The 13,916-nt window shown below is 44.2% G+C and overlaps 1 protein-coding gene across 1 annotated transcript in view; it reads left to right on the top strand.

Moving 5' to 3' along the window:
* The window catches only part of COLEC12 (collectin subfamily member 12), a 186,738-nt gene extending 174,931 nt beyond the window's left edge, over window positions 1-11,807 (top strand). The window contains exons 9-10 of the mRNA XM_033178184.1: window positions 9,362-9,507; window positions 11,099-11,807. Of these exons, the coding sequence (XP_033034075.1) occupies window positions 9,362-9,507; window positions 11,099-11,118 (166 nt within the window). The 3' untranslated portion in view covers window positions 11,119-11,807. The remainder of the gene's footprint in view (window positions 1-9,361; window positions 9,508-11,098) is intronic.
* The last annotated feature ends 2,109 nt before the right edge of the window (window positions 11,808-13,916 follow it).

The raw sequence follows: 13,916 nt of genomic DNA, 5'->3' as shown, positions 1-13,916 counted from the left end.
TCAAGTTTTTAAAATGTCCCTGTGTGCGTGTGCATGTGCATTTGGATGAACAGGCTCTTTCGTACCTTCAAATTCTCCATGTGAGTAGCATCAGAGGATAAAGGAGGAAATCAGAATAAGGCCATCTCTCTTTTATTTTTGTTTGTTTTTAAGAGATGAGGTATCACTCTGTTGCCCAGGCTGAAGGGCAGTGGCACGATCATGGCTCACTGCAGCCTCTTATCTCCCTAGCTCAAGCGATCCTCCCACCTCGGACTCCCAAGTCCCTGGGACCACAGGTGCACATCATTACACCCGGCTAATGGTTTAAGCTTTTGTTTAGACGTGGTCCACTGTGTTGCTGTGGTTGGTCTCAAATTCCTAGCCTCAAGTGATCCTCCCACCTTGGCCTCCCGAAGCACTGGGATCACAGGTATGAGCCACTGCAACTAGCCAGGCCATCTCTTTATAAAAAATAAACATGTGGCCAAATATTGATTTGGAACATTAGAAGATTTTCGGTCTGAAGATGAACCTTAGACTGCCCTTAAGGGCAAGTGGATGTCTGCTGCAGGCCTGTCAGAGACCCATCTGCTTCTCTGCGCCTGTCCTGGGGAGAGGAAGGGGTGCCCCCGGCATACTCTGGCACTTGAGAATTTGCCTGATGAGCCAAGGAAAGTGCCCAACACATCAGGGACACACTTTAGGAGACCCAAAACAGTTGCAGGAATCACCATCTAAAACAGTAGCTGTAGAAGGTTGGAGCTGGGGATGGGAGACAGAGACTATTTTCTTAGACAAATTTTGCTTTTTTGACAGCCAAGAGTGCCAGGGTCTTTTTTTTTTTTTTTTTTTTTAAGAGAGTTGGGAGAAGCTGGAAAAAAAAAAAATCATCTTCTCCACTTTTTTCACTGCCATAAATGCACAAAGGTCTGGGTTAGACTCACTAAGAAATTCAATCTTAAGCCTTTCCTCAAGAAAAAAACTGGATTGGCCCATATGGAATGGATTGAGCTGGAACATTACTGTCTGTGCCAGCTCTCCCAATGTGAAATTTTTCTCCTCTTCCCTGGGGTCCAGCAAGAATTATATGATTTGGATGGAGCGCACCGGCTTGGTACCCAGGACCTGAGAAGAATGACGTCACCAGACACCTCACTGGGCACCCAGTCCCCAACCACAGCCATTTTGGAGCCTCCCAAATCCTCAGCTTCTGCACCCCAGCCACCACACAGGCTGTGCTTCTCGTTTTCCACCCAAAGGAATACATAGGCACATAAAAATCCCCAGGATCAAATTTTAAAAGCAAGAATAAGTTAGGCAGGCATGTTATGAGGTCTCAATAACCAAAGGCTAATTTAATTTGACATATAATAATAAACATTGCACACACTAGAAAGCAAGCCAGTGCAGTCAAGGGAGGGAGTGCATGCTGTAGCGTCAGCAAGATCGGGGTTCTGGGCCTTGAACCAGCAACTCTCAAAACTACAAGGCCTCATGCGAGTTCCTCAACCCCACAAAACCTCCATGTCCCCATTTAGAAGATGAATTTTACAAAAGTACCTATGTCAGTATTGTGAAAATCACATGTGATATCTGTATGTAAAGCCTTTAGTACAGGGCTTGGCACGTAGGAAGTGCTCGAGAAATAGTACCTGCTGGTATTGGTCTATTATTACTATTATCATCATAATTATTATCATATTAGTTAGCAGTTGCTGATAAATACTACATAGCATGTATATATTTTACAGTATCCTGATTGGGATGTCCACACAGTGTCTTACTCAAGTCCCACAACAGGTTTGTGAAGAACACAAGAAAAACGTTCTCTGCATGGCCTGGGAATGGGGACTGGGCTTTAGGCTCTCAGGGGTCTCCCGTGAGTATAAACTGCCCCAAATATGTCTCCTCCTAGTCAGACCCACTTTTTTTTTAGAGATGGAGTCTTGCTCTGTCACCAGGCTGGAGGGCAGTGGTGAGATCTCGGCTCACTGCAACCTCCGCCTCCCAGGTTCAAGTGATTCTCCTGTCTTAGCCTCTCAGTAACTGGGATTACACGCACCCCCCACCACGCTCGGCTAACTTTTTTGTATTTTTAGTAGAGATAGGGTTTCACCATGTTGGTCAGGCTGGTCTTGAACTCCTGACCTCAGGTGATCCTCCTGCCTCAGCCTCCCAAAGTGCTGGGATTACAGGCACGAGCCACCACACCCAGCCATCAGACTGACTTGTACTTGCCTCGTCTTTGCATCTGTGGCCTCCAAGTGTTGGCCCATCCACCTCCCTTACCCCTGCCACCAGCAGTGATTTCTGGAACAGATCATTGCAAGAGACTGTTATGAACAATTATTCACCAACAAATTGGATAACCTAGAAGAATGGATAAATTCCTAGATACCTATAGCCTACCAAGACCGGATCCAGAAGAAGTAGAAAGCATAGGCTGAGGTGGGAGTATCATTTGAGGCCAGGAGTTCAAGACCAGCCTAAGCAACAGAGGACGACCCCCATCTCTTAAAGAAAAACAAGGGAAAAAAAGGAAGAAATAGGCTGGCCAGCCTAATAACAAATAAGGAGATTGAAGTAGCAATCAGAACCCTCTGAAAAAAATAAGCCCAGGACCAGATGGCTTCACAGCCAAATTCTACCAAACATTCAAAGAAGAGTTAGCATCAGTCCTTCTTTTTTTTTTTTTTTTTTGAGACGGAGTCTCGCTCTGTTGCCCAGGCTGGAGTGCAGTGGCCGGATCTCAGCTCACTGCAAGCTCCGCCTCCCGGGTTTACGCCATTCTCTCGCCTCAGCCTCCCGAGTAGCTGGGACTACAGGCGCCCGCCATCTCGCCCGGCTAATTTTTTGTATATTTTAGTAGAGACGGGGTTTCACCGTGTTAGCCAGGATGGTCTCGATCTCCTGACCTCGTGATCCGCCCGTCTCGGCCTCCCAAAGTGCTGGGATTACAGGCTTGAGCCACCGCGCCCGGCCGCATCAGTCCTTCTTAAACTCTTCCAAAAAATAGAAGTCAGTGGGCCTGGCACCATTCCATCCCTTGCCCAGGTTAAGAAGAATTAAGTACTACTGCTTTCCCCTTAATCTTTTTTCCCAGCACACATACCATCCTTTTAAAACGGTTTGTGGGTTTCGTGGTTACTGTTAAAGAGAAAATAGATGAGGGATAAAAGGCTGTATCCTCTGCGTCTCGGCCTCACCTCGTTTTTCATGTTGAGACCTGGTTGTGAAAGAGAGTGCTGGAACAGACAGCAACAGTGACATGGAACAGAAGCCAGAGACTTAGGGGACACACAGATTGAGCTCAGGCCTATTTCCTATGAAACACTCAACCTGACTTGCTGAATCTTACGGCTCCTTCTGCACTGCAGCAGGACAGGACCAGCTGAGGGGAAAGAGTGGCGTGAGATGCCATCTGCAATGGCCCAGGACAGTTCCAAGGATGGGTCCCCAGGGGCTTTGGATCCACACACCAATACAATTTCAAAAGAAAGATTGGCAGGGCCGACACAGATCAGCAGGATTTTATTTGCCGATTAAGGACAAGGCTTTTAAAAAGTACCAATCAGCAAATCTCAACATTAAAGAAAATGATAAACCTGTAATTATTTCCAGGAAGAGACGGCTGGCCATCTTACATTCACACACACACACTCTCCTTATTCTTCTCCTTTCACCAGGTCCTGTGAAAACTTCATTCTTGGTCAACACCCAGTCCCTGACTGGAGATTAGAGTCCCTTGGCCCACAGTCTCATGATAACATTTGATGAATTACCTTGAAGTGTCTGCCATGAGCCAGCCTCTGTGCTGGCCTGCAGGATCTTTTCTGGAGTGTGGGGGCAGCAGTATGAGTGAGCAGTCGTCATTGGGATCATGTTTTAAAAAGGCAGGTTTCCGGGGCCATGTCACAGTCAATAGAACATAGTAACCCTAACTGTGGATACAGCAAAGAACAGGCCTTCAAAGGAGATTTCAACATTCCCCTCTCAGTTACTGATGGACAAATTGATAGGGATATAGTAGACACAATCAACTAACTTGACTTATTTGATATTTGTGGGACATTTCACCCAACATCTGCAAATACATATTCTTTTCAGCCGCGTGTGGTACATTCACCAAGGTGAACTATATTCTGAGCCATAAAATAAGTCTCAATAAATTTAAAAGAACTAGAACTATAAGGCCAGGCACGGTGGCACACGCCTGTAATCCCAGTACTTTGGGAAGCCGAGGCAGGTGGATCACCTGAGGCCAAGAGTTCGAGACCAGCCAGGCCAACATGGTGAAACCCCGTCTCTACTAAAAGTACAAAACATTAGCCAGGCGTGGTGGCAGGTGCCTGTAATCCCAGCTACTCAGGAGGCTGAGGCAGGAGAATTGCTTGAACCCGGGAGGTAGAGGTTGCAGTGAGCTGAGATCACATCACTGCACTCCAGCCTGGGTGAGACAGCGAGACTCCATCTCAAAAAAAACCAAAACAAAACAAAAAAAAAACTACAACTATATAGAGTATGTTTTCTGACCAAAATAATTAAATTAGACATAGATAGAAAAATATCTGTGAAATCCCAATTATTTTAAATCACACATTTCTTTTTTTTTTTTTTTTGAGACGGAGTCTCACTCTGTCGCCCAGGCTGGAGTGCAGTGGCCGGATCTCAGCTCACTGCAAGCTCCGCCTCCCGGGTTCACGCCATTCTCCTGCCTCAGCCTCCCGAGTAGCTGGGACTACAGGTGCCCGCCTCCTCGCCCGGCTGGTTTTTTGTATTTTTAGTAGAGACGGGGTTTCACCGTGTTAGCCAGGATGGTCTCGATCTCCTGACCTCGTGATCCGCCCGTCTCGGCCTCCCAAAGTGCTGGGATTACAGGCTTGAGCCACCGCGCCCAGCCTAAATCACACATTTCTTAATAACCCATGGGTCAAAGAATAAAAAATCACAAAGGAAATCTGAAAATGTTTCAAAGAAGATGAAAACATATCAAACTATGTGGAGTGCAGCTAAAATAGTATTTAGAAAGGGATATTTATAGCTTTAAAATACATATATTAGAAGCATTGTTTAAAGGTTGAAAATCAATTATCTAAGCTTCCACTTTACCAGGGTAGAGAAAGAAGAACAAAGTAATCCCTAAGTAAGTCAAAGGAAGGAAATAATAAAGACTGGAAAGCAGTGAAATAGAAAGACCAACAGTAGAAAGGATCTATAAAACAGGAACATGTCAAAATTGATCTTTTCCTTTAGGAGGCCAAGGCAGGAGGATTGCTTGAGCCCAGAAATTCGAGACCAGCCTGAGCAACATAGCAAGACCCCCATCTCTACAAAAAACTTAAAAATTAGCTGGGTGTGCTGGTGTGCATCTCTGGTCCCAGGTATTCAGGAGGCTGAGGTGAGAGGATCACTTGAGCTTGGGAGGTTGAGGCTGCAGTGAGCTGTGATCACACCTCTGCATTCTGGCTTTGGCTTTTTTCTTTCTTTCTTTCTTTCTTTCTTTCTTTTTTTTCCCAAGACAGAACAAGACTCTGTCTCAAAAAAAAAAAAAAGGGGGCTGATCCTTTTACGCTTGGTGTAATGAATGTAGGTATAAGCATGTCACTGGGCAGACTGTCATTGTTAATGGAGGCTGCCTGCTAGACCTGTGGGAGCCAAACACATGTGGGACCTGGGTACTGCCCACCTGCTCAGAGCAGAATGCTAAGGGAGCTTTTTTGCCTACCCTGCCTCCAGTTGCCCACCTTGGATCACCAGAGATGTGACAGTCTTCCTGAGAATCTCCCAAACACACTAGAAGCTCTTCTGTTCCTGTCCACAGGACATCATTTGGTGGGAGTGTGCTGTCACATTACAAGTCACAGCTTTCATCTTCACATCACAAAGATAAAATGTGCTGCCTTGCTGTCTATGCAGACTGCTTCATATAATATCATACATTGTGCTTTTAGTTTTTTGTGTTTTATTTTTTATTTTTTAAGATGGTCTAGTTATGTTGCCCAGGCTGGAGTGCGGTGGCACAATCATGGCTCACTGCAGCCTCAACCACCCAGGCTCAAGTGATCCTCCTATTTTAGTCTCCTGAGTAGCTGGGACTTCCGGCATCAGCTGCCATACCTGGCTAATTCATTTTAAATTTTTTATAGAGATGGGGGGGGTCTCACTGTGTTACCCAGGCTAGTCTCGAACTCCCGGCCTCAAGCGATCCTCCTGCCTTAGCCTCCTGAAGTGCTGGGATTACAGTGTGAGCCACTGTGCTAGGCTGAATTAGAGGATGCTAAAGGTTCTCTTCCAGGCTCTTTCATTCTACAGTCCTATATTCTAAATCCTATTTTTTTTTGAGATGGAGACTCGCTCTGTCACCCAGTCTGGAGGGCAGTGGTGTGATCTTGGCTCACTACAACCTCCACCTCCTGGGTTCAGGCGATTCTCATGCCTCAGCCTCCCCAGTAGCTGGGACTCCAGGTGCCTGCCACCAGGTCTGGCTAATGTTTGTTTTTTTTTAGTAGAGATGGGGTTTTGCCATGTTGGCCAGGCTGGTCTTGAACTCCTGACCTTAGGTGATCCACCCACCTCGGCCTCCCAAAGTGCTGGGATTACAGGTGTGAGCCACTGTGCCCAGCCTCTAAATCCTATTCTAAATATCTTATATTTAGGTATATATACTTGATGTGTGTGTGTTTGTTTCCAGCTCACTGGAGCAGTCAGTCCAAGCATTTCCAATATTCCTGGTGTACTCAGAGTATGATGTCCAAGTACATGTATATGCTGCTACCACTCCCTTCTGTGACATGTGTATCATAATGTAGAATTCGGGGCTTTGAGCCCCAGATTTCAGCCATTCATCTTGCCAGAATCTACCTGTGAATGAGGTTAAGGCACTGTTTAAGCTGACATTCTTCTCCAAAATATATACATTATGCTTATTTGACATGTTATGTTCTATTTTATTATAAACATGCAGACTGAGGGGTTTTTCCGCAAATCTCTCCATGTGATTTTAGCTTTGCCGAAGAGATGCTTTGAGACTCCGGGTGGTCAGTCCACAGAATAAATTGTCCCTGCAGCCTGGCTTCAGGCCATGCACTTTCCACCCATTCTGGCCTACTACAGTCACCTCTGCTCATAGAACTGCATTCTGCTTTTAGTCCTAAGGAAAGCCTTGAGCACTGTATGTAAAGAATTCCAGTGGCCTAGAAAAACAAATGGAGAAAGGTGATAAAGATTATCTCCTTTCTTATCACTCAGTTATTTCTCTGCCTGGTTGTTACATCCTTTTTATTTATTTAACTTAAAACGACTTAAAAGGAAACGCAAGGGGAAAATATTAAGCAGGACTTCTGAGCCCAAAGAAGTCATATGTATACAATTTCCCAATTAACTGAGAAATCAAGAATATCAAATATCCTGTCATTATACATTCAGGAGTCATAGATCTCAAATTTTATCAACAAAAGTGGAATCAAACCCCCTCATATTACTAGCAGAAATGAATAAAATGTACATCCACAAGATCAAACTGCTCAAGCATTGTTGACATCTCCAGAAGAATCTCACAAGGTGGAAAGAGTTACATAAAAAAAACCAATGTGAAAGTAAACTACTTTTCCTTCCAACTTCATCTCTATCTGGTGTCGGGCTGAGATTGTCACAGGCTGAAATGTTGAACTCATTGTGGCTCGTCTGTTATGTAAGCTCTTAAGAGTTGGGACTTTGTCTCTTCTCTGCACTGCTATGTTGCTATCACCCAGATGATACCTGGCTCATAGCAGGAGGGCTGTGGATGCCTGGTGTGAGTGAGTGAGTGAGTGAGTGAGACTATTTTCTAACTCTCCCTTCTAAGTAGCATCCCATTTTTACTCTCACCAATCGATGGTTTCCTCTGAATTCTCTTTCATCACTAGGTTTATTTAATTGAGGTCACTCAATTAATATATATATTTTTTTGAGATGGAGCCTCCCTCTGTTACCCAGGCTGGAGTGCAGTGACATGATCTTGGCTCACTGCAAACCTCCACCTCCTGGATTCAAGCGATTCTCCTGCCTCAGCCTCCCAAGTAGCTGGGCCTACAGGTGCCTGCCACCATGCCCAGCTGATTTTTGTATTTTTAGTAGAGACGGGGTTTCGTCATGTTGGCCAGGCTGGTCTCAAACTCCTGACCTCAGGAGATCTACCTGCCTCAGCCTCCCAAAGTGCTGGGATTACAGGCATGAGCCACCACTCCTGGCCTTCATATTCATTTTTTTAAAATACCAAAATACACATTTGGTGTGGGGGAGTCAGTTCTACCCTGTCCCCATCCTTTGACTATGAACTTCAACTGTCCTTTCATGCTGCTCTCTGGTTTTGCGGGTCTTACTGTCCAGAGAGGCAGGGCCATATAGGCTGTCTTCTCGGGTGACCTGAGGACACTCTGTGGCCAGTGCGGTAATGAGTCATTGTTTATGGGAAGCACCCTCTGCTGCAGATGTTCTTCCAGACCCTCCACGTGAGGCTGGCTTGTCCTCTCAGGCAGCAGCCGCAAGCTTCTGTGAATGAATCCACTTCTTAGACAAGATTGAGCCTTCAAAGGGAAGTCTGGAAGCACACCTGATCGATTCATGGAAACAGAATCAAGAACTGTTATCTGTGGCAAAGTGCTGTTCCGAGCCACAGCATCCAAGTTAAAAGCCCCATGTGAACTCATCCTAAAGAAAACTTGTTTTTAAGAATCTCTGTCTCAAAAAAGGCAGTGAAATGTAGGAGTCATTTTCAGTAAGATTAAATTACTATTTCTTTCTAAAGCGATCAACCTTCTACAACTCAGCCAGATAATCATAACCAGTTATTTGTAATTGTAGGTTCTTATAAATGTATTTCAAAAGTCTTTCACTTTCTCTTCCTGACTCTTGGACTTGTTAGAGGCAAGATATTGAAATGTACAAGGTCCCTCTGGGTTCTCACAAGACCGTGTGTGTGTGTGTGTCTGTGTGTGTGTGTGTGTGTGTGTGTATCATGTCCTCATAATGAATAGATATTCACACACATATATGCACTCATGCCCAGAAGTCAGCATTCCAGTACACGTTAGAAAATCATTCATCTAACTGTCCCAAAGCAAGATCCGCTCCCTCCACATTGTGATGAACCTGCGTAGTGAATTTGGTTCATGGTAGCAAAGATCACAGGCCTGCAAGGAGATGCCGCATTATGCATTACTCTGCAAAACAGCTCCTCCTTACTCTGAGTAAGAGCACGTACTGCTTCTTAAACTGCATTTTCATTCCAGGATAAATGACATGCTTCAGTTTTGTTTTTTTATATTTCTCTGCTGCTCTTGAGTAAAGAAAAGCTGTGCATTACTGTGCAAATAACATTCAATTTCTGTTTTGCTAAAAGAAATTGGAAAGCTGGACAGCCGGATAACTGGGGTCATGGCCACGGGCCAGGAGAAGACTGTGCTGGGTTGATTTATGCTGGGCAGTGGAACGATTTCCAATGTGAAGACGTCAATAACTTCATTTGCGAAAAAGACAGAGAGACAGGTGAGCAGGAGATGGGATTTAAGAGGGAGCTGCCAGCTTATGTCCTATGAAAGGGTGAGGGGTGGTGAGTACAAGGGCCCTGAATGCAGGCTCTGCAATTAGGTTTCAGTCCTGGTTCTGCCATTTATTAACTGGGCAGGTGATTAACCTCAGGGGAATAGTAATAGCATCTTCTTCACGAGGTTGTTGTGAAGATTTAAATAATAAGTGTGCCTCACATGTAGGAAGTACTCAACGAATGCTAAACTAACTGACCCAGATAAGTATCTTATATTGTGAGTTAATTGTTCTTTAAGATATAGCACTGGCCAGGCACAGTGGCTCATGCCTGTAATCCCAGCACTTTGGGAGGCCGAGGCAGGCAGATCTCCTGAGGTGGGGAGTTCGAGACCAGCCTGACCAACCTGGAGAAACCCCATCTCTACTAAAAATACAAAATTAGCCGGGTGTGACGGCATGTGCCTGTAATCCCAGCTACTCAGGAGGCTGAGGCAGGAGAATTGCTTGAGCCCAGGAGGCAGAGGTTGCGGTGAGCCGAGATCGCACCATTGCACTCCAGCCTGGGTAACAAGAGCGAAACTCTGTCTCAAAAAAAAAGAAAGAAGATATAGCACCAATGTTAGTCCTTTTTCATAGACATTCATACACAGCTAATCCAGGCGGCCACGCATTCAGTTCCACGAGTATCTACTGAGCATCCACTATAGGCCAGATCCTGTGATCCATAATAGAGGGAAATCGTCTGTGCTGCTTATGAGCTCATAAGCCAAAGCAGCTTGTGGAGATTTTCTTGACTTCAAAGGCTGTGTACCTACAGCTTCATTTAACACACGACTCTCTTTGGAATGCGGCATCTTCGTTTTCTTCACCAGAATGAGATTAAAAGTTTGTGATAGGGGATGAGGGAAATGGGGAATGAAGGCGAATGGGTATGGGATTTCTTTTTGGGGTGATGGAAATGTTCTAAAATTAAACTAGATTGGTTCTAAATTGCATAACTTCGTGAATATACCAAAGAGCACTGAATTATATACTTTAAATGGGTGAATTATACAATTTGTGAATTATATTTCAGTAAAGCTGTTCATTTTAAAAGTTGGCAGTAAACAAAAACCTCAAATATATTTTGGTCAAACTATTTTTGGAAGTAACTGGGGCATAAATTATCCATATTGCCATTCAACAGACAATTATTGAGCACCTTTGATGTGTCAGGCATTGGTCCAAGTGCTAGGGACCTTAAGACACATAGGAACTCACAGCTGGGTCAGTTGAGGGGGGAAAACACAGATACCTAAACAAGAGATTATAATTGATGGTGACAAGTAACTCAGATTTGTCTTTTGTATGCTTTGTTTGGCCATTTGGGATTTGAGTAGGGACCAGGCTTCCCCAGAATAGGCTCTTTCAAAATGAAACTTAGCTTTTCATCTGAATAAGATCTTCTAGATGTTTCTTTGAAAATATAAGCATTGTTGAATGATGTATTTTAGACACTGTCCTATAAAAATACACATTCCTTTTTTTTGAATTGCACTTTAACTTTATTATTTAAGAAAAACTAATGCCCATTCTTACTTCTCTCTTTTAGTATTGTCATCTGCATTATAATGGACTGTGATGGAATCACATGAGCAAATTTTCAGCTCTCAAAGGCAAAGGACACTCCTTTCTAATTGCATCACCTTCTCATCAGATTGAAAAAAAAAGCACTGAAAACCAATTACTGAAAAAAAATTGACAGCTAGTGTTTTACCATCCGTCATTACCCAAAGACTTGGGAATTAAATGTTCCCCAGGGTGATATGCTGATTTTCACTGTGCACATGGACTGAATCACATAGATTTTCCTCTGTCAGTAACCATGCAATTATTCAAATTATATCTTCCAAAGTATGGAACACTCCAATCAGAAAAAGGCTATCATTGGTTGGTGAGTTATAGGAAGAACTTAAGCATATACTGTGTAAACAGTACCATACGTTTCTAAAAATCCCAAGTGTAGGAAAAATATGCAGACATACAGATATATAGGCCAACTCTTAGTAATAATATGAAATATACTTAAAGAGCTTTTAAAACTTTGTATTTTTGTACAAAATATTTGCCTTTTACAATTTTTTTCCTTTTTTTTTTTTTTTTTTGTCATTTTACCGACATAATACATGGAGCCAAAGAAAACAATAATGGTACTAATAAAAACTCCTAGGGTTTCCTGTCAGATTTAATTCTACCCAGTGGCAAAGAATTTTTTCAATTGTGGTTTTAAAAAAATAATTAAATATACGTGTATATATATATATATATATATATTTTAATGTTTCATTTCCTCAGAGGAGTCAATCACTTGGAATGTCTAGAAATATCCTTACAGATTTTGCCAGTGTCAATCAAGCCTGCACACATGCACGACTCAGTGAAGTGGGCTGTGCCTTGAGCCCATCACCAGCCAACATTCTTGACATGTGCCTGATCAGACGCAGAAGAGGTGGGCAACTCAAGACATACTTCCACTTCATTTTGGTGGAGTCAGGAGGTGTGAGGGATGGAGAGGCATCTGTTGGGAAGGGCACTGAATCTGGCCTATCTAGAAGGCCCTATTTCATGGCTGAGCTATGACTGTACTTGGCATCAGACCACTACCAGAGCCGACTTTAACTGTCAGGAACATATGGCGTCACATCAGTCAAAGACAGAGATGCTAGAAAGATGGGAACCAGCTACATATTACCTGGAAAATTTGTTTTCTTAAGTCGTTTCCAAAAACATAACTCCAAGGCATATGCATGATGAAATGCAAGAACAAACTTTTGGCCACTTTGTGGAACTCTTAAAAGAAACTTTCCAGCCTGGCGCAGTAGCTCACACCTGTAATCCCAGGACTTTGGGAGGCCGAGGCAGGCGAATCACTTGAGGTCAGGAGTTCGAGACCAGCCTGACCTCATGGCATGTCTGGCCAACATGGCAAAACCCCATCTCTACTAAAAATATGAAAATTAGCCAGGTATAGTGGCACATGGCCTGTAATCCCAGCCACTTGGGAGGCTGAGGCCGGAGAACCGCTTGAGCCCAGGAGGCAGAGATTGCAGTGAGCCAAGATCGCACCACTGCACTCCAGCCTGGGTGACAGAGCAAGAATCCAAAAAAAATAAAAAGAATCTTTCCTCTGAGCCCATCTTCCTTCCAGTCCTTGACTTTCCTTGACTTGCTGTTGGAAAGTCTAATATGAAAAGGGCTAAAACTAAGCATTAAATATAACTGATGCTCAAAGGTAAGATTGCCATCCAACAAATTCCTTCTCCTCCTTCCCAAGGGTCTTCCCAGGTGGTGCTGCTACCTATCGCAAATAAAATGGTAAAAGAATAAAGACAGAGTTTGACTTTCCCACCTGCAAACACGTGGACTGTATTGCTTTGCCCACAATCCCCATTCCCCATTCATGCTGTTTTCATAGCCCAGTAATGGCCAACTGCTCAGCACCTGTGTGCCCTGCTGTCCGGCAGGTGGGACCCACGGTCATCTGGGCCTAAACTGCTGAAGCCTGCAACACAAGGCAGGCACCGCATTCCAGTACCTCTTCAGGCTCAACAGCCTTTAGAGACTACCCTGAGTCCTCTTTTGCATGATCTCCCTGTTTTTCAAGTATCATTTAAAATTTGTCTTCAGAAGAAACTTGAAAATAAGTATCTAATGCCATCATCAGGGTAGACTAGTGTTAGCTTTCGCAGCTGAAGTTATTCCTCTCCCAGCCCTAATAATAACTTACCGAATGCGTGTTATTTATCAGGCACTGGTCAAAGTGCTTTCATCAGATTGTCTCAGCTGATCCTCCCAACAGCCCTAGGAAGTAGGTCTTACTACACTCCCCATTTCTCAGGGACTGGGGCTTGGGGAGGTGATGTGGTTTCCTGAGTCACTCCATCACTGAGTAGACAGGATTCAGACGCAAGCTTTGAAAATGTTCCAATTTTCTTTAGAAGCAAGGGTCCTTAATAGCACACTGAATAAAATCAGATGAATAATCACACATTATAAGATGCCTCCTGTATGTCTCTCTATTTAGCTATTTACATACCAGGTTTGTTTGTAAGACAGAGCCTCGCTCTGTCACCCAGGCTGGAGTGCAGTGGCGCAATCTCGGCTCACTGCAATCTCTACCTCCCAGGTTCAAGGGACTCTCCCACGTCAGCCTCTGGAGTAGCTGGGACTACAGGTGCGTGCCACCATGCCCAGCTAATTTTTGTATTTTTAGTAGAGACAGGGTTTCGCCATTTTGACCAGACTGGTCTCGAACTCCTGACCTCAGGTGATCCACCTGCCTCGGCCTCCCAAAGTGCTGGGATTACAGGCGTGAGCCACCGTGCCCGATCTACACACCAGATTTCTATTCACCTACACAGAACTGATGC

This window comes from Trachypithecus francoisi, unplaced genomic scaffold, assembly GCF_009764315.1.
Source record: "Trachypithecus francoisi isolate TF-2019V2 unplaced genomic scaffold, Tfra_2.0 Lachesis_group19, whole genome shotgun sequence".
NCBI classification, from domain to species: Eukaryota; Metazoa; Chordata; class Mammalia; order Primates; family Cercopithecidae; genus Trachypithecus; species Trachypithecus francoisi.
This window is presented reverse-complemented; position numbering and strand designations above follow the sequence as displayed.